At 37.7% G+C, this 21,322-nt stretch overlaps 2 protein-coding genes across 2 annotated transcripts in view; one reads left to right on the top strand and one right to left on the bottom strand.

The window, feature by feature from the left end:
* The window catches only part of LIPI (lipase I), a 79,926-nt gene extending 79,828 nt beyond the window's left edge, over positions 1-98 (bottom strand). Inside the window, exon 1 of the mRNA XM_047873969.1 lies at positions 5-98. The gene's annotated coding sequence lies outside the window, so the exon portion shown is untranslated. The remainder of the gene's footprint in view (positions 1-4) is intronic.
* On the top strand, positions 40-18,539 carry RBM11 (RNA binding motif protein 11). Its single transcript, XM_047873976.1, has 5 exons — positions 40-227; positions 3,839-4,001; positions 5,340-5,412; positions 15,640-15,736; positions 17,478-18,539. Exons 1-5 carry the CDS (start codon positions 132-134, stop codon positions 17,760-17,762), a joined length of 714 nt encoding a protein of 237 aa, XP_047729932.1. The 5' UTR covers positions 40-131; the 3' UTR covers positions 17,763-18,539.
* Positions 18,540-21,322: the final 2,783 nt, after the last annotated feature.

Below are 21,322 nucleotides of genomic sequence, written 5' to 3' on the forward strand. Positions count from 1 at the left end.
CTACCTCGCTCCGCCCCTGGCGCGCGCGCTCCCGTCGTCCGCGCGACTCCCCTAGTCCGAGAGGCGCAGTAACACGGCGAGAGGGGGCGGGGTCTGGGTGCCTCCTCTATCCTCGGCCGGAGACCGGAGGGATGTTCCCTGCTCAAGAGGAGGCCGACAGGACGGTGTTTGTGGGGAATTTAGAGGCCCGAGTACGGGAAGAGATTCTTTACGAGCTGTTCCTTCAGGTACCGTCTGCGGGGGGCGGCGGAGGGGCGGGGAGCGTCAAGCCGGAAGCGCAGCCCGAGGGGCGGGGCACACCTGGACCACCCGGTGCCCGGCCCCCTTCCTGCCCCATCCTCAGCCTAGGTTTATAGTTTAGTTCCGTTTGGGCGCACCTGTCCCCACGTGAGCAGCTGGCATTGAAGTGATATAATGTGCGTCCTATCGCCGTCCCCACTGTACAGTTCTGCGGGTAGGGGGTGACTTGGCTCCCCCCAGCGCCCAGCCCTGAGTGAGGGCTTCCCAGAAACTGCCTGGGCCTTGAGTATCTTGGGCAAAACAGAAAACAGCCCTGTCACTGCCTTCCTTCAGGCAATAAGCACCCTCACGCCTTACATCCAGCGAAATGAGAGGTATAGATTTTAAAATGTTGCCCAATACATTACTTATGCCCCCAAGCCCTTTTATATGGAGGGTATTTTTACTCCAGTATGGTAAATGAAATTTAGTGATTTGGACAGCCGCATCATAGCTGACCAATTGATTCCTTGGGAAGCTCCCTGTATTTCATACCAAGAGGACTTTCTGGAAACTTTTTGAGACCTAGGACTTCCATGAGTAAGCCTCCTCTGTCTCCTCTAAACACTCACCTATTATATACATGTAGGTGTCACTTGCTAAAGAGATATCTTCATCCAGCCATTTATCTAACTCTTCAACATTTATTTATTTTTGAGACAGAGAGAGACAGAGCATGAATGGGGGAGGGTCAGAGAGAGAGGGAGACACAGAATCCGAAACAGACCCCAGGCTCTGAGCTGTCAGCACAGAGCCCAACGCGGGGCTCGAACTCAGGAACCGTGAGATCATGACCTGAGCCGAAGTCCGACGTTTAACCGACCAAGCCACCCAGGCGCCCCTATCTAACTGTTTAATGTTACAAAAATTACATGGCAAACACAAAGTAAGATGCTGAGCATACAAATTTAAGAGATAGGCCTTGGTTTTTCTAAAAGGGAAAATTTTAAATTTTTGATTTAAGATAATCTACAAAAGAGGGGGATATGTAATATAGCGTAGCTGTTTGACTCTGATGTCAGCAAAGTGACACTGGGCAAGTAAATGAATATCTCAGTACTTCAGTTTCCTTAAATGTCAAATGGTAGTAATAGCATCTACAGTATGATGTGGTGTGAAGGTTAAATAAATTAATCCAGGTAAAACAGTTAGAATTGAGCCTGGCACTTTTAAGCGTTTGCTGCTGCAAACTACTGCTACTACTGATAGTATTACTACTAACATCAAGAGAAATCAAGAAAGAATGACTTCTCTCTATCCTAATAAGGGCAAGTTCCAAGGGAGACTGTAACAAAACTAAATTTCTAGGACTAAGTATGAGTACCGGTGGTGAAAAGGGTTCTTGATATAGTTTCTGAAAAGCCCTAACTTTGTGTCTGTCTACTGCTAATTATAGATATACACAATTTGGTAGACAGAATTCCCTCCCCACCCCAGGAACATAAAACTTGTTATTATTTGAAAAATATTGTTTATTTTAAGACTTTTATGCTTATTCTAATATGCCCTCTTAAAAAGATACTTAAGTTTAAAAAGTTTAAAAAACTGGCCTTTTTTAATCTGTTCTGATAGTTTCCTATAGTTTTTTCCCCAAATATCATTTGAAACTTATGACTCTAACTAAAAGAAAAAAAAATTTTAAGACAAAAAAGGAAAAAAAAAGAAAGAAAGGGAGGGAGGGAAGGAGGAAGGAAGAAAGGAAGGAAAACAGAAAGAAGCCTTATAGTTGTTTTCCCGTGAAGGCTTCTTTAATGATGAGCTTCCAAAAAGAAGGCGGGGAGCTGGTAAAGGGGTTGGGGATAATCATGAAGGCCCCATGCACTTACATTATTTCTAGTCAGCAGGGCCTGGATCCATCTATTTATATACATATATATGTGTATATATATATATATATATATATATATATATATATATATATGTATGTATGTATATGTATATATATATGTGTATATATATATGTATATGTATGTATATGTATATATATATTATAATGTAATATATAAATTATATACAAATATATAAAATTTTCTCATTTTTTATAATTTCACCATTAGAGATCAGGCAACCAAGCATATATTTTTATTTTTGCCTTGGTCCTTCTGTATTCTGGAAGGATTTGCTAAAGTGAGTAAAAAGGCTTTTTAAAACACATAACCTTAGTCTTTAAAAAGATTGAAAGGTGATGGGATTGTTGCTATGAGCAAATCTTGTTGAAATTTATCTTTAAAAATGCTTTGGTATATCTTTGAATTTGTGAAATTCAAAGCATTTAAGCATATTCTGTTCATTTGTGATTTTATATATTTACTATCTGTAGAAGAACAATACTGATTAAAATTGATTTTATTTTATTACTGTGTATTTATCCTTTTACTAGTTTTTTTTTTTAATTTCTCATTATCCTTTGATGTGAGAAAATCAGGTTTAATATTTTTGTACTTTTGACTAAGAAATACTGAAGTAAAGATGTGGGGGAGAAAGATAATGAATGCAGTTTCAAATGTGTTGAGTCTGAAGTACAGTCACACAGAGGTCTCTAAGAGTCATGAGTATAACAAATAGATTTGTTGGTGAAATGGTCTTTGAAGTCATAGGGAAGGATGAGCTAGTCCCTGGGAAAGCAGAAAATGAAAAAAAAGAAAGACTGAATCTTAAAATATAGTATAATTTTAAAGATAATAGTTAACATTTTTCTTTAAAGGCAGTTTATTTATCCAACTCTACAGAGAAAAGTAATCAATCATTAATATACAATTAAAAAGTATGAGCCATTTGCCATTAAATCTTGTTTATAAGTCTTTGTGGGTACTACCTATAACACTTATAATGGGGGAGATGTAAGTTTTTAGTTTTAATTAACACTTTTTTATAATATTTGCTTCTACTTTTTAACTCTGTTTTCTAATTATAGGTTTTACTGTAAATACAATCTGAATATTTTAAATTTATTTTATCCCACTTTAGCAATACACAATGGAATAATATTCACCCATTGTTGGATTTGGAATCTTTCTAATTTTTCACTCATATAAATAGTGCACCTACTTAAAAGTTTTAAAGATATTAAAACTTTTTTTTCTTTGGAAATATTTACCAAATAGGATTATTAGATCAAAACACATGATAAATTTAGTTTCTCTTGTAAAAATGTTTAATCTTGACAAAAGAAATTAGGCCTCAATACAGTATTAACACTTTTTTTAGGATCACTCAAATAACATTAGGTTGGTGATTTCAATTTATTTTGAGTTTACACAGTTAATATGTATGGAGAAAAGTAGTATTTCATTCTTAGATTTAAATGCTCTCTACATTGTTTTGTTAAGCCTAACAGAGGGTTTTCTGTTCCTAATACTACAAATGTTTCCTTGATCAGCCAAAAAATACCAGAAAGTGTGATGAAATATTACTGTTAGTAAAATGTATATTTGCAGAACTACATAAAGCTATTATTGCTAACAAATTTTTTTAACTTTGAAGTTGAATATACTTGATTTATCTGAATGTAAAAAAAATCTTTAGATTTATGAGAAAATAATTTTTAAGTTTCTTATAGGCTGGGCCATTAACCAAAGTGACTATATGCAAAGACAGAGAAGGAAAGCCGAAGTCTTTTGGATTTGTCTGCTTTAAACACCCTGAATCAGTGTCTTATGCCATAGCTTTGCTGAATGGAATTCGTTTATATGGAAGACCAATTAATGTACAGTATCGATTTGGTAGGTCTTGCCATCGATGAATCTTCCAAGTGTGTTTTGTTGATGGTGTTGTTCTCAGAGGTGTAAATATTGTGTGTTCTATATGATGTATAGGGCCCTTGTGGTCTCTGTTAAATTTTCTCAAAATACATGTGGACATTGAAAATGTTATATGACTAATTAGTATTGCCAACTCTATAGCACTTTTTTCTATATGAAAATTTAAAATGTTCTTAGTACCAGCCAGAAGGTAGCTACGATATTGCCATTTGCTGTTTTAAATTAAGCAAATCTAAATGAACTGCGGACACACAGCTCTGGCCTTTATACAGCAAGGCTATTTGCTAATCTTCTCGTCAGTGCTAATGTATGGTATCAAATACCTACTATTTGGAAGGTATAGTGAGTGTCTTAGTCATTCTTCTGGGAAAACCATGCTGTACATATTGCCCTGGATCAAAGTCCCTGCAAGAGCAGCTGGCTGAAAGTGGCTGCAGAGTGACCCTCAGTAACTGGAGGAAAGCTTCCTGACATGAATGACCTCAAATGCCTTCTCCTGCATACCCCCCAACAACTGGTTAAATACCAGGGAACACTGTGCTGCTGCTCTACCTCTTTCATGTTTTGAGGGACTGATAGAGGCGATGCTTATGCTCATGGTGCAGGGCTTGGGATGCTTATGTTCCCTCCCTCCCCAGATTATTCAAGGATATTGATGCATTCCTTGTTTGTTTTTTATTCCTCTCATTATACTAAAAATGAATAAGAATAAGAAAACAATACCTCATTGCAAAGGAAAAGGGTTTCTCCTTGTGTTTCTTTCTTTTATTTATCTTGTTAATGTTTTCTCAAAGCTAATTAGCTGTATAATGCTCTCAAGTACTTTCCGGTTAACTCACAAGGACTGGTAAAACGGGCCACGACATAGTATGTTCTGACACATCCCAGCCAGCTGCTCAGCATCCTAAGGTTGCATCCGCTTTTGCCAGTGCAGGTTGGGGAACTCATGCATTCTACAAAGGATGCAAATAACACAAATGTTTGCCATTGTTAGTCTACAGGCATGTAGAACAATACAACATCAGGGACCTTATGGTCCCATATCAGTATCATTTTTCTGTACAGCCATTACTTTGGACAAATCTTGGTTGTAATTCATTCATTTGCAGTGATGTAAATAATTTATAAATATTACTTGGGAGATCAAAGATATATTTGGGTATCTTAATTATATGATTAAGGAATTTTAACCAGTGCTAAATCCTTTCAGGTTTCGAGTTTCTGTATGGCTTAATGTTAGAACTCAAAAAAAAAAAAAAATGTACCATTAAGTAATCAGTTGTTCTATTTCTTCCATAGGGAGCTCTCGCTCTTCTGAACCAGCCAACCAAAGTTTCGAGAGCTGTGTTAAGATAAATTCACACAGCTACAGGTAATTAAAAATATTTTTTTTCAAAAAGGTAAAGCAAATAAATGTGTTCTTATACCAGCAGTAGTTTTTATATATACTGGACTATTGTAAAACCTTACTATTTAGACATAGGATAAAATTAAGCAATTCACTTTTTTTCTGAAACCATGAAAAGTGACAAAATATTTTCATTTAAAGTGGGGCTTTAATATTTTCATCAGTAGGTGGGAGAGATTTATGTTTCTAGTGTTCTTTATGGTTTACCTTGTGCCTGTCATAGTTGTTAAATTACTTAAGCATCCAAGGTGTCATTGTGATGATCACAGAGATACCATTATCCATATTTTATATTTGAATAAATTGAAATGCAAATGTTAACTAATTTTTAAGGTCATGAAGATGAAAAAGTGGTAGTGGCTAGTCTTGAAATAAAGCCTTCTGCCATTAAGCCATTCTGTTATTTATTTTACTACTTTTTAGAACTTCCCTATTGTAATTTTCCAAATATTCTAAAATTTTGCATTGGCTGATTTTTCGATGCAACGTTAGCCTCTAAGGACATTGTCAGGCAAGCTATCCCAGAGGTCATGGAACAGAAGGACTCTCAAACTGAATTAAGATGTTTGAGTCACACTGTTTATTAAACCAACTTAAAAGACACAGTGAAAAGCAACAGGAAAGATACTGGATAGGTTAGCACACTTAAGCAGTGGGTACAAGTGGGCCGAAGGACCAGCGTACCGCGTTCTGGTTACACTAATATTCATGCACCGTTTTTCGCTCTGCTGCATCAGCTTTCCTCACTGCTAGCATGCTTCTGAGAACTAGAGTTGAAGTTCAATAAGGATATCCATTCAGATGGAATATTCCCAGAATTTTCCTTCTCAAAGAGGGTCAGGGGCAAATACACCTGGCCACACAAGTAACTTGTTGGTTAGTCTGCTAGATGCCCCCAGGTTTTATCTGAGTTTCTGAGGCAGAGCAAAGATAAGAGAAGCAACATTATTGTTAGCCCAGGGGTGACATGATGAGGACATGGTGTTTCTTTCCCTTTTTGTCCATAAGTAACGTTCTTACTTATTCCATCCTATATTCTGTTGAATCTATCTATAGCATGTCTGGCAGGATACTAACTTATTTCCTATCTATATTTAATATATATTATAAATTCTGCCTTTATCTCCCAAGTGATTTGCTTATTCTATCTCTAACCCAGCTTCATCACTGTTCCATAAACCGCCAGCTTACTTAGAGTCTATTACAAGCATTTCATCCATCGTATTTGTTTTTGCCTTCTGCAGCAGAACCGAATATTCTCAAGTAAACTAGCTGTAGCCGAAACTCCTGTCCCTCTGAGGCATAAGACAGTGCCTCTTAGGACTGACAATTACACAGGCTTATCTGTAGTAAAACTATTTCATCCCAAATAAAACACAGTGTGCTTCACATCATCTTTCTTCCCAGCATTTCTGTATCAGGGACATTAGAAGTTAAAAAGTAGGTACTGACATCAAATTGCCTGAATTTGAATTCTGCTTTTACCACTGTTTTAATGTTATGACCTTGGACAGGTTATTTCACCACACCATAACCTGTCTTTAAAATGAGGATAAGGGGCGCATAGGTGACTCAGTTAAGCATCCAACTCTTGGTTTCAGGTCAGGTCATGATCTCACGGTTCATGAGTTTGAGCCCCGTGTCGGGCTCTGCACTGACAGTGCGGAACCTACTTGGGATTCTCTCTCTCACTCTCTCTCTGCCCCTCCCCTGCTCATTCTCTCCCTCTCTCTCTCTCTCTCAAAATAAATAAATAAACTTAAAAAAAACAAAGATAATACCTCAAAGATTATTATGAGAATCAAATTTTGTAATAAATGCAATGTATTTAAAATACTGGACACATAGCAAGTATTCAGTGAATACTTTCAGCCAGTGTTACCAAAAAGGAGAGAGTAATTAACTGTGTTGGTAGGGGAAGTGCTATAGACTCCTGAATTGAGCTATATATTTAATATGAGAGTTTCCCCTCTTCTCGTGGTAAACTATACCTCTTTTTTCTCAGGAATTAGGAAGGAACAAGTTATTGCTACGATTTGAACAGAGGTAGAAAGACAAGACAAACCTTATAAGATGTTAACATAACCCTTGTATTCTGTACTTACGTTTGACAAACTAACTCATCACAAATTCTAGGGTAGAAAATCAGAATTATAAGTATATTCCATAATACTACACTTCACCGGTAGTAGTACCTTATCTTCTAGTTATTTATTATATTATAAAGGAAGAATGAGAATAGGTTATAGTAATGTCCAGAGAAAAGTGGTGTACATGTCAAACCCTTCGTCTTTCACTGGTCTTTCTTGGCAAAGGGTTTTTGTGCTTCTATTGATTGCCTCTCATACCTTCTGTTTTTAATAAATAGTTCCTGTATTAGTTTGTTAAAGCTGTCATAACAAAGTACCACAAACAGGTATTTAAACAACAGAAATATTTTGTCTCACAGTTCTGAAGGCTAGGAGCCCAAGATCAACGTGCCCAAAGAGTTAGTTCCTTCTGAGGGCTGTGAGAAAGAGTCTGTTCTGTGTCTCTCCCTTAGCATCTCCTGGTTATTTGGCAATATTTGATATTCCTTAGCTTATAGACCCATCACCTCTATCTCTGCTTTCATCTTCATATGGTGTTTTCCCTGTGTGCACCCATCTCTAAATTTCCCCCTTTTATAAAGATACCAGTCCTGGGACATCTGGGTGGCTCAGTCAGTTAAGCGTCCAACTCTTGATCTCAGCTCAGGTCATGATCTTACAGTTCATGAACTTGAGCCCCGCATCAGTGTCTGCACATGATAGCACAGAGGCTGCTTGGGATGCTGTCTCTCCTTCTCTCTGCCTCCCCCTCCCCCCAGTCTCTCAGTCTCTCTCTCAAAAAAAAAAAAATAAACATAAAAAAAATAAAAATAAAAAAATAAAGACACCAGTCCTATTGGATCAGCAGCTCATGCTACTCTAGTATGACCTCCTCCTGATTATATCTGCAACAATCCTATTTCCAAATAAGGTCGCATTCTGAGGTTTAGGGGGTTAGGATTTCAAAATAATAAATTTGAGGTGACAGTTTAGCTCATAACCCTTCCCAATTTACATGCAATTCTTCTATGTAGACAACTGTGCATGCCCAGATACTCACATAGGAAGGATCGTGGTTTTAGAGAATCTGTAATTGCTTTCATGATGGTGCTAATTTCACTATTTCTGCTACTGAGGTCATATCTTCCCTACTCTAGAATTTCATTGCACTTTCCATTTGTTTCTTTACTATCGCTTGTTCTATACACATGTTCTGGTCTTTGCACCTTGTCTCCAAATCAGGCTATTATATTTCCCCCCCCCCCGAAAAATCCTTCATCCTTCACATCCTTACTTCCCATACACTTCCTCTTTTATAACTGACAGCTGTCTAATTCCTTCCTTAATGAAATTTACTCTTCCTCTGGTTTTTGCAGTACTGTCACCGCTTATAAATGGGATCTCCGCCTATCCACCTAACTGCTTCCTGTCATTCACCTGTCCTCATTTTTGCCTTTACCTGCCTGTGTTAGTTTTTTTAATATGAAATTTATTGTCAAATTGGTTTCCATATGACACCCAGTGCTCATCCCAACAGGTGCCCTCCTCAATGCCCATCATCCACTCTCCCCTCCCTCCTATCCCCCATCAACCTCACTTTATTCTCAGTTTTTAAGAGTCTCTTATGGTTTGGCTCCTTCCCTCTCTAACTTTTTTTTTCCCTTCCCCTCCCCCATGGTCTTCTGTTAAGTTTCTCAGAATCCACATAAGAGTGAAAACATATGGTATCTGTCTTTCTCTGTATGACTTATTTCACTTACCATAACACTCTCCAGTTCCATTCACGTTGCTACAAAAGGCCATATTTCATTCTTTCTCATTGCCAAGTAGTATTCCATTGTGTATATAAACCACAATTTCTTTATCCATTCATCAGTTGATGGACATTTAGGCTCTTTCCATAATTTGGCTATTGTTGAAAGTGCTGCTATAAACATTGGGGTACAAGTCTCCCTATGCATCAGCACTCCTGTATCCCTTGGGTAAATTCCTAGCAGTGCTATTGCTGGGTCATAGGGTAGACCTATTGTTAATTTTTTGAGGAACTTCCACACTGTTTTCCAGAGCGGCTGTACCAGTTTGCATTCCCACCAACAGTACAAGATGGTTCCCGTTTCTCCACATCCTCTCCAGCATCTATAGTCTCCTGATTTGTTCGTTTCAGCCACTCTGACTGACGTGAGGTGGTATCTGAATGTGGTTTTGATTTGTATTTCCTTGATGAGGAGCGACGTTGAGCATCTTTTCATGTGCCTGTTGGCCATCTGGAAATCTTTAGAGAAATGTCTGCTCATGTCTTCTGCCCATTTCTTCACTGGATTATTTGTTTTTCAGGTGTGGAGTTTGGTGAGTTATTTATAGATTTTGGATACTAGCCCTTTGTCTGATATGTCATTTGCAAATATCTTTTCCCATTCCATCAGTTGCCTTTTAGTTTTGTTGATTGTTTCCTTTGCAGTGCAGAAGCTTTTTATCTTGATGAGGTCCCAATAGTTCATTTTTGCTTTTAATTCCCTTGCCTTTGGAGATGTGTCAAGTAAGAAATTGCTGCAGCTGAGGTCAGAGAGGTTTTTCCTGCTTTCTCCTCTAGGCTTTTGATGGTTTTCTGTGTCACATTCAGGTCCTTCATCCATTTTGAGTTTATTTTTTGTGAATTGTGTAAGAAAGTGGTCTAGTTTCATTCTTCTGCATGTTGCTGTCCAGTTCTCCCAGCACCATTTGTTAAAGATACTGTCTTTCTTCCATTGGATATCCTTTCCTGCTTTGTCAAAAATTAGTTGGCCATAAATTTGTGTATCCAATTCTGGGGTTTCTATTCTATTCCATTGGTCAGTGTGTCTGTTTTGTGCCAATACCATGCTGTCTTGATGATTACAGCTTTGTAGTAGAGGCTAAAGTCTGGGATTGTGATGCCTCGTGCTTTGGTCTTCTTCTTCAAAATTACTTTGGCTATTCGGGGTCTTTTGTGGTTCCATACAAATTTTAGGATTGCTTGTTCTAGCTTTGAGAAGAATGCTGGTGCAGTTTTGATTGGGATTGAATTGAATGTGTAGATTGCTTTCAGTAGTATTGACATTTTAACAATATTTATTCTTCCAATCCATGAGTATGGAATGTTTTCCCATTTCTTTGTTATCTTCTTCAATTTCCTTCGTAAGCTGTCTATAGTTTTCAGCATACAGATCTTTTACATCTTTAGTTAGGTTTATTCCTAGGTAGTTTATGCTTCTTGGTGCAATTGGGAATGGGATCAGTTTCTTTATTTGTCTTTCTGTTGCTTCATTATTAGTGTATAAGAATGCAACTGATTTCTGTACATTAAATTTGTATCCTGTGACTTTGCTGAATTCATGTATCAGTTCTAGCAAACTTTTGTAGAGTCTATCTGGTTTTTCATGTATAATATCATGTCATCTGCAACAAGTGAAAGCTTGACTTCATCTTTGCCAATTTTGATGCCTTTGATTTCCTTTTGTTGTATGATTGCTGACACTAGAACTTCCAACACTATGTTAAACAATAGCAGTGAGAGTGGACATCCCTGTCGTGTTCCTGATCTCAGGGAGAAAGCTCTCAGTTTTTCCCTATTGAGGATGATATTAGCTGTGGGCTTTTCATAAATGGCTTTTATGATGTTTAAGTATGTTCCTTCTATCTCAACTTTCTCAAGGGTTTTTATTAAGAAAGGATGCTGAATTTTGTCAAATGCTTTTTCTGCATCAATTGACAGGATCATATGGTTCTTATGTTTTCTTTTATTAATGTTATGTATCACATTGATGATTTGCGAATGTTGAGCCAGTCCTGCAGCCCAAGAATGAATCCCACTTGATCATGGTGAATAATTCTTTTTATACGCTGTTGAATTCGATTTGCTAGTATCTTATTGAGAATTTTTGCATCCATATTAATCAGGGATATTGGCCTGTAGTTCTCTTTTTTGCTGGGTCTCTATCTTGTTTGGGGATCAGAGTAATGCTGGCTTCATAGAATGAGTCTGGATGTTTTCCTTCCCTTTCTATTTTTTGGAACAGCTTGAGGAGGATAGGTATTATCTCTGCTTTAAATGTCTGGTAGAATTCCCCAGGGAAGCCATCTGGTCCTGGACTCTTATTTGTTGGGAGATTTTTGATAACTGATTCAATTTCTTTGCTGGTTATGGGTCTGTTCAAGTTTTCTATTTCTTCTTGTTTGAGTTTTGGAAGTGTGTGGGTGCTTAAGAATTTGTACATTTCTTCCAGGTTGTCGAATTTGTTGGCATATAATTTTTTATAGTATTTCCTGATAATTGCTTGTATTTCTGACAGATTAGTTGTAATAATTCCATTGTCATTCGTGATTCTATCTTTTTGGGTCATCTCCCTTTTCTTTTTGAGAAGCCTGGCTAGAGGTTTATCAATTTTGTTTATTTTTTCAAAAAACCAACTCTTGGTTTCATTGATCTGCTCTACAGCTTTTTAGATTCTATATTGTTTATTTCTGCTCTGATCTTTATTATTTATTTTCTTCTGCTGGGTTTGGGGTATCTTTGCTGTTCTGCTTCTGTTTCCTTTAGGTGTGCTGTTAGATTTTGTATTTGGGATTTTTCTTGTTTCTTGAGATAGGCCTGGATTGCAATGTATTTTCATCTCAGGACTGCCTTCGCTGCATCCCAAAGTGTTTGGATTGTTGTATTTTCATCTGATTCCATTGGTTAAGCCATTCATTCTTTGGTAGGGTGTTCTTTAACCTCCATGCTTTTGGAGGTTTTCCAGACTTTTTCCTGTGGCTGATTTCAAGTTTCATAGCATTGTGGTCTGAAAGTGTGCATGGTATGATCTCAATTCTTTTGTACTTATGAAGGGCTGTTTTGTGACCCAATATGTGATCTATCTTGGAGAATGTTCCATGTGCACTCAAGAAGAAAGTATATTCTGTTGCTTTGGGATGCAGATATATCTAAATATATCTGTCAAGTCCATCTGGTCCACTGTATCATTCAGGGCCCTTGTTTCTTTATTGATCCTGTGTCTAGATGATCTATCCATTGTTGTAAGTGGGGTATTAAAAGCCCCTGAAATTACCACATTCTTATCAATAAGATCGATTATGTTTGTGATTAATGGTTTTATATATTTGGGGGCTCCCATATTCGGTGCATAGACCTTTATAATTGTTAGCTCTTCATGATGGATAGACCCTGTAATTATTATATAATACCCTTCTTCATTTCTTGTTACAGCCTGAAATTTAAAGTCTAGTTTGTCTGATATAAGTATGGCTATTCCAGCTTTCCTTTGACTTCCAGTAGCATGATAGTTCTGCATCTCCTCACTTTCAATCTGAAGGTGTCCTCAGGTCTAAAATGAGTCTCTTGTAGACAGCAAATAGATGGGTCTTGTTTTTTTATCCATTCTTATACCCTGTGTCTTTTGGTTGGAACATTTAGTCCATTTACATTCAGTGTTATTATTGAAAGTTATGGGTTTAGAGTCATTATGATGTCTGTAGTTTCATGCTTATAGTGATGTCTCTGGTACTTTGTGGTCCTTGCAACATTTCACTCACAGAATTCCCCCTTAGGATATCTTGTAGGGCTGGTTTAGTGGTGATGAATTCCTTCAGAGTTTGTTTCTTTGGGAAAACCTTTATCTCTCCTATTCTGAATGACAGACTTGCTTGATAAAGGATTCTCGGCTGCATATTTTTTCTGTTCATCACATTAAAGATTTCCTGCCATTCCTTTCTGGCCTGCCAAGTTTCAGTAGATACGTCTGCTACTATTCTTATGTGTCTACCTTTGTAAGTTAGAGCCTGTTTATCCCTAGCTACTTTCAGAATTTTCTCTTTATTCTTGTATTTTGCCAGTTTCACTATGATATGTCGTGCAGAATATCGATTCAAGTTACGTCTGAAGGGAGTTCTCTGTGCCTCTTGGATTTCAATGCCTTTTTCCTTCCCCAGATCAGGGAAGTTCTCAGCTATGATTTGTTCAAATACACCTTCAGCCCTTTTCTCTCTCTCTTCTTCTGGAATTCCTATGATATGGATATTGTTCCATTTGATTGCATCACTCAGTTCTCTAATTCTCCCCTCATACTCCTGGATTTTTGTATCTTTCTTTTTCTCAGCTTCCTCTTTTTCAATAATTTTATCTTCTAATTCACCTATTCTCTCCTCTGCCTCTTCAATCCATGCTATGGCCACTTCCATCTTATTTTGCACCTCATTTATATCATTTTTTTAGCTCCACATGACTATTTCTTAGTCTTTTGATCTCTGTAGCAATAGATTCTCTGCTGTCCTGTATGTGTTTTTCAAGCCCAGCGATTAATTTCATGACTATTATTATAAATTCTTGTTCTTTTATATTGCTTAAATTGTTTTTGATCAATTCATTAGCTGTCACTACTTCCTGGAGTTTCTTTGAGGATAATTCTTCCATTTTGTCGTTTTGGGTAGTCCCTGTGGTGGGTGGCTCCAAACTGCAAGGCACTTCTCCTGTGCTGTTCGGAGTAACTTGTGTTGTTGGGCAGGGCCACAGTCAGACCCAATGTCTGCCCCTAGCCCACTGCTGGGGCCACAGTCAGACTGGTGTGTACCTCATCTTCCCCTCTCCCAGAGTCAGGACTCACTGTGGAGTGGTGTGGCCCCTGTCTGGGCTACTTGGCACACTGCCAGGCTTGTGGTGCTGCTTCCATGGGATCTGGCGTATTAGCCGGGGTGGATCTGCAAGGTGCACAGGGGTAGGAGGGGCAGGCTTAGCTCACTTTGACGTTGGTGGTCCCCTGCGGGAGGGGCCCTGCAGCACCTGGAGGGAGGCAGGCCTGTCGGAGGGATGGATCCACAGAAGCACAGCGTTGGGTGTTTGCAGGGTGCAAGCAAGTTCAGTGACGGGAACTGGTTCCCTTTGGAATTTTGGCTGGGGAATGAGAGAGGGAGAGGGCGCTTGCCAGTGCCTTTGTTCCCCTGCTGAGCTGAGCTCTGTCTTCCGGGACTCAACAACTCTCCTGGCATCCTCTCTCCCTCCCCACTCTCCAAGAGCAGAGCTTTTGACTTATAACATTCCAGATGTTAAGTTCCACTGGCTGTCAGAACTCATGGAGTCCAGCCCCTCTGTTTTTGCAATTCAGACTCTGGGCTCTGCCCTGCTGGGCGGGCTTCCCATCCACTGCCCTGGTTCCCTCCCGCCAGTCTGTGTAGCATGCACCACCTCTCTGTCCTTCCTACCCTCTTCGTGGGCCTCTGTCTATGCTTGGCTCTGGAGTCCATTCTGCGAGTCTTCTGATGGTTTTCTGGGCTATTTAGGCCGATGTGGGTGGAATCTAAGTGATCAGCAGGAGGAGGTGAGCCCAGCGTCCTCCTACGCCGCCATCTTCCCAGGTCCCAAAAACATGCCCGTATTAGTTTTACCCTTTCTCCCAGCACATCTCTTTCCTAAGGATTAGTCGTATTAGCATTAAAATTGTGGAATACTGAGGAGCAAGTAGCAAATGAAGGCTAGTTGTTCTAACATTGGAATTTATTAAACATCTTCATAGAAGCAAATATTACACTTACATATGAAACTTTAGCTCACGACTATTCTTGAATTAGGGATTTTTATTATCTTAATTCATGTGTGAAAGAAATCAGCAAACATGGCTTGATGGTAACATTAACAGTCCATTTAGGAAAGAGCATAATTTTTATAGTTAAACAGTGAAGATACCTTCCAAAATAAATTGAGGATAAATTCTATATTTCTTTCACTTTTTATATCTGTAGAAAATTAAATGCATTCTTGGTGGTTACTAATGACTAGCTTTGCTCTCTTCATATCTAAGTGTTCTTTTTCTTTGTACAAATATGACATATTGAACATTTTCCTATCAGAAAGTCAGTTGTGACTCTATATATTTAGATTTCAGTATGTTACCAATTAATAAGATATAAGGCACTATGAGGTCACTATTTTATCAGTATAATGTCTGATCATTTGTATGTATATGTTTCAAGTTAATCTTAATCGAGTTGTCTTAGGGAAGCTTTGTTTTTTAATTACAAAGAGCTTTTATTATTTTTTTTATTGTTTTTTAGAAAAAAGGACATTTGTGTGTAAGAATTTTAACTGTTCATTAATTTTTCTTTTCCCTTCCCAAAGAAATGAAGAAGTTGTGGGCAGATCTTCCTTTCCCATGCAGTTTTTTCCAATTAATGGTGCAACTTTACCTCAAGAATATTTTTTCTTTCAGAAAATGGTAAGTTTGATATGCCTTTGGTTCAATGTATAATATAATACAGACTACGGTGGAACTTACGGTTCTCAAATCTCAACCTGGAGTGAAGGCAGAGGCTGTCTTCTGCCCAGTGATGGTCGGCTCTAACACAGGCATCTTCAGTCTCAAACTTAGTACCTGAGCGAGTGTGTCAGCACAAAGCGGGTAGATGGTAGTGAGGATGCACTGTGGTCCAAGGAAAATTTGAATAGAGAGTTCTCATTTAAATTTAAATTTAATTTAATTTAGGTTCTCAGTTGGTAGAGTAAACTGCATTATTTCCAAAGGCTCTCAAAAATGTAGTTCCAGCCTAGAAATTATAAGTATGGTCACAATAAGTTAAAGGGGAACTTAGGAAAATATTTTTCTTTTAACTCTTCATTTTATGCCTAATAAAACTGAGGGATACAAATAGGCCCAAGACAGCTTGTCAGTGACAGATGTGGGATTGTAACACAAGTAGTGTGATTCACAGGTTGTGATTTTTTTTTTAAATACCCAACATATATGTGAGCTTCAGATGTTTCACGTAGGCATTTTCATTTTGTAAACATAAGGAACATCGAGAATTGAACCTCTGGAAAAAAATTTTCTTAGTTACAGTGAGATACTAACAAACAACCAGTTCTCATTCAAAACTGTCAATATCCTTCTTCCTACATGTAATGTTGTTGGTAGAGATGAGAAACATACGCACCCATGGATGCACTCACACACACAAGTTCATTTTGTCTCTATTAATCTTTCATCTACTTTGTGTAGTTAGAAACTTGAATTAAAAACAAGAAAGTGTCTATCTTAATAGTGGACAAACATGCTCTATTGTACGATGGCCATTAGCCGCATGTGAGAATAAGGAGCTTTTAATTTTACTTAATTTTAATTTTTATTAAAATTTAAAAACAGATAACTCGGTTCAGTTATTAGAATATTTTTTTAATTTTTTTAATGTTTATTTTTGAAGGAGAGAGAGTCAGAGCATGAGCAGGGGAAGGGCATAGAGAGAGGGGGACACAGAATCCGAAGCAGGCTCCAGGCTCTGAGCCATCAGCACAGGGCCTGACGCGGGGCTCGAACCCACAAACCGGGAGATCATGATCTGAGCCGAAGTCGGGTGCTTAACCGGCTGAACCACTCAGGCGCCCTCAGTTATTAGAATATTTTTAAGAATATTTGAAACCTTGGGTATGTGAATCTCCTTTTTCAAATGTAAATTTTGGATAATCTAAATTCAGATCAAGTATTGTCTGTGCAAATGTAGCATCTTAATTGAGACGTGCTATAAGTATAACATGCACACCAAATTTTAAAGACTTGGTATGCAAAAGGGAAAGTAAAAAAGCTCATTAATAATTCTTATATTATTCACATGTTCAAATGACAGTATTTGGGATATTTTGGGATAAATAAAATACATTATTAATATTAGAAACAGTATTATAAACAAAATATTTTATTTTCATATTGTAGCTACTAGAAAATGTAAAACTGTATCTGTGGCTTGTACTGTATTTCTGTAAGGCAGCACTAATCTGTATTGTAATAAGGCATATACTACCTTCAATCTTCACATTAACCATTTAAGGAAACTACCACATTGCCGTTTTGAAGTCACTGTCCTTCTAACACGCGGTTTAGTTTGCTCGTAGTTATTTGTAACTGTTAACTTTTTTTAAACGTTTGGGCTTGTTTTGGTAGAAGATTATCTTCTTTTTCATGGCAGTGGCACGCGTATAACCCAGCACTGCAGCTTCCATACTACGAGGTGACAGCACCGCTTCCCAGTAGCACGGCCATGTCTTCTCCCCTAAATTGTGTTCCAGATCTAGAGGCTGGACCCAGCTCTTATGAATGGACTCACCAACAGCCCAGCGAACCTGACCTTCATCAGACGAATAAACGAAAGAGGCAAAAACAAACCAGTGACAGTGACAGTAGCACAGAAAATAATAGAGGAAATGAATATAGCCAAAAGTTCCGAAAGTGTAAGAAAAAGAAAAGATATTAGGGATTATGTTCAAATGAAATTTGTCTATACTGCTCTTCATTTTCTTTAAAAAAAAAAAAAAAAAAACACAAACAACCGGTATTCTCCTAAATGACCAGTTTCGTGGCTTTCTTGTGCTGTTTGAAATATATAATAATATGACATCTGATTTCCTGTTAATTGACAAAAATTTTTGTCTTGAATGACAAAAACTTAAAAATAATATAATGTATTTTTTGTATTTGTAGTAGTATTTTTGACACATTGTCAACAAGAAATACGCTTTGAGTTATTATATTTTAGTACTGATGATGGCATTGCACTAACTTCTCAATCAGAAGTCACTTCCTGAGCACTTGTGGATAAGGCACCCTGCTCTCCAAGACTGTTGCCTATATGGAGCGGTGGATTTTCTGAATGAAAACTAGTGTAAATATTTAGGAGTTGCATGTTGTTCCTAACAAAGATGGAAAAGCAGGCTTTAGTTTCCTTTGTGAATAACATTTTATCTTCTATGTCTAAATATGGTGTTTCTGAGCCTTACTCTCCTGCAGCTTTATTTCATAAAATGAGGATACCAAAGGAAAGCTTATTATCATGGGACTGGTTTTTAGATCCTTCCCTTTTTATGTAACTGTATATAAATAGGAATACCTGCGTCTTTACTTCTCGCTTAATTGTAGTTCATGAAAATTAGCTATGACTGTATTACCCAACCTCTTTTGTCAGCTGGGTTTGATATAGTATATTTGACATACTTAAATCTTGATGATGAACAATAAATAGAATGATACTTCATTAATGTATGGTATTTAATATTTATTATCAAATCATATTTCTTGTCTCTGGTTCATTTATTTTATTTTTTATTTTAGAGAGAGAATGGGAGCAGGGGAGAGGGACAGAGGGGGAGAGAGAGAGTGAGAGAGAGAGGGGCTCTGGATTTCCGTAGATATTATATTTTAAAGCAGAAAGTTCAAAGGACATCTTTTTTTACAAAGGATGCTTCTGTACCTCAAGCCTGAGGAAGTTCAGTGAACACAACTTCTCTGGTTTGCATTAAGTGATATTTTCTGAAGTTGATAGTGATGATGTTATTTGATCAGAATGGGTTCTACAAGGTCACGTGAGGCCACAACTGTGGACTAAGTCTACTACCAGTCATGCCCAACCTGCAAAAATTACTTCATGTGTGTGTAGAAACTGCTTTAGCAGATGAGATCAAGTAATCTATTACCTGGTTCCCAGTAATATTTCCTTTTCAGTTTCCAATACCATCTTGTTATATCATTAACAGGTGTAAGGGTTAAGAAACACATGTGCTACTTGCATTGTAATTAGAAAACATAACCAGTATGTAAGGAAGGATACAAACTCACATATTTCCTGTGTTATAAGCTCTGAGAATTATTGGCTTTCAACAAGTTTATAGAACATCATCTACTGCAAGGAACCTGGATATAACAATAATTGTTTCAACTACTGGACCTTGCTTGGGGAGTTTAATAAATGAAAACATACTGTAAGTGAATACTGTTAATCAGTCCCATACACTATGAATCCTAATAATTAATGTCTTTGCTTCTATTTCTATATGAGAAAATTAGTAATATCCTGGATAGGAAAATAACTTTCACCCCAGCTGCTTGCCCCAGGCTGGCAACAAATCTTCACTGATTTTATCCCACCTCTAAGTTAATCACAAGGGAAAACATTGCAGATTCTCTTGCATGCCAATCAAAACCCTTGGAGTTATTCTAGACAGTTCCTGTCACTCCCATTTCTAAGTAGTCATTAACTCCTCATTGTGACCTTGTTCAGGTTCTCTTCATTTCCTGCTTGGAGTACTCATTAAAGCAAATCAATCAACAAGGAATGATTATCATTCCAAACACAGAGTTTGGTGCTGAGGTGACAGACATCACTGGAAAAGTTTGATCCCAACATTCAAGGAGTTTATGGTCTTCTGGCATAGATGCAGAGTTAGGTGATTTCAGGATAATGTTATAGTAGAGGTAAACAGAGCACAATAGGAGGGCATGAGAGTCTCCATTCCTCAAGACAATAAATCCTGGGAGGAAGAAAGGCAGTCACCCGAATACACAGAAAAAAAGGGAGAATACCTAGAAGTCCAGTTTTCTATCCTGACTCTCAACTGTTCTCACATTTTTAGGCCTGCTCTTTACCCATCCTTGGAAGAATGGCTCCAAGTTTTAAACCGGTATTAGTAAAATGGTTTGCCTCTTGTCAATATCACCCCAACCTCTTAAGGATACAGGAACGTGGGTTATGCAATGTATTTTTTAAATCCTGTTCTTATGGAATAGTGTAGTGGAAAGAGAAAATTTAAGGTCAATAACAAAGTTGGATGTTGATAACAGCAAACTGCTGAGGAAAAAAGATACATATATACACACATATATATGTACACACACACACACACACACACACACACACACACATATTTTAAAGAACATGTTTAGGGATTAAAAACTCAAAGCAGGAAAGAAAGCCATGTGGATATCTGAAGAATGAACACCAGGCAAAGGGAACAGCAGAGTCAAAGACCCCATGGGGGAAGCATTCCAGGGAAGAAAGAGAATATGGCTAATATGGTGGAGGAGGTTGATCACAGCAGAGATGTGAACAGAAGATAATGGGAACTTACAGGTCATTGTAACAACCTTGACATATTATTCTTAGCAGGGATGTCTTGTGGATGGGGTGTGGGGAGTGAGGGTAGGACAAGGGCAGAAATATTGAGACTATTGAAGTTATCCAGTCAAGAGGACATGGTTGTTTGGATCAAAACAGTAACAGTAGGTTCTAGATGTATTTTAAAGGTAAAGATGACCATTCACTAAGTATTCTAATCATGGGAAAGAGGGAATGAAGGGTAACCAATGACTCGTAAGGTATTTGGTTAGAGCAACTGGAAGAATTACCATTTACTGATATGGGCAAAACTATGGAGGAGTAAGTTTTAGAGCAAAATCTGGAGAATTTTGGACATGTTAATTATGATTTGCATGTCAGAAATCTAATAGATATCAAGAAATTTGTACATATAAATCTGAAGTCCAGAGAAAGATCTAGGTTGAAGATTTAAATATTATATATCAGTGGTATTTCAAGCCTTAAGACTGGATAAGACCATCTAGGAAGTGTGTGTAGGTAGAAAGGAGAGGAGCTCCAAGGTCTGTGCCCTGGGTATTGCCAGTATTCGTACCATAGGGAGATGAGGAAGAACCGCAGTAGAATGACAAACAGAACATGGTATCTGGGAATCCGAGCGAAGACAGTGTTTCCAGGAGGAAGAAATAATTAGTTGTGTCAAATGCTATTGATAGATCAGGTAAGATAAGTACTCAGAATTGGTCACTGAATTTAGCAATGATGTTTCATATAAGACATTTTGGTTAAATGATTCTGGCACAAGCATGATCAGACTGATTTCGAGTGAGAATGAGAAAATAACTATAGCTAATGGACTGCAAAAGGATAATTTATTCAAGTTTCTTCCTGTGAAAGGGAGGAGAGAAAGGGACATAAGAAAGATATGTGGTTAAGAGATTTTTATT

Source organism: Prionailurus viverrinus, chromosome C2, assembly GCF_022837055.1.
Source record: "Prionailurus viverrinus isolate Anna chromosome C2, UM_Priviv_1.0, whole genome shotgun sequence".
Classification (NCBI taxonomy): Eukaryota; Metazoa; Chordata; class Mammalia; order Carnivora; family Felidae; genus Prionailurus; species Prionailurus viverrinus.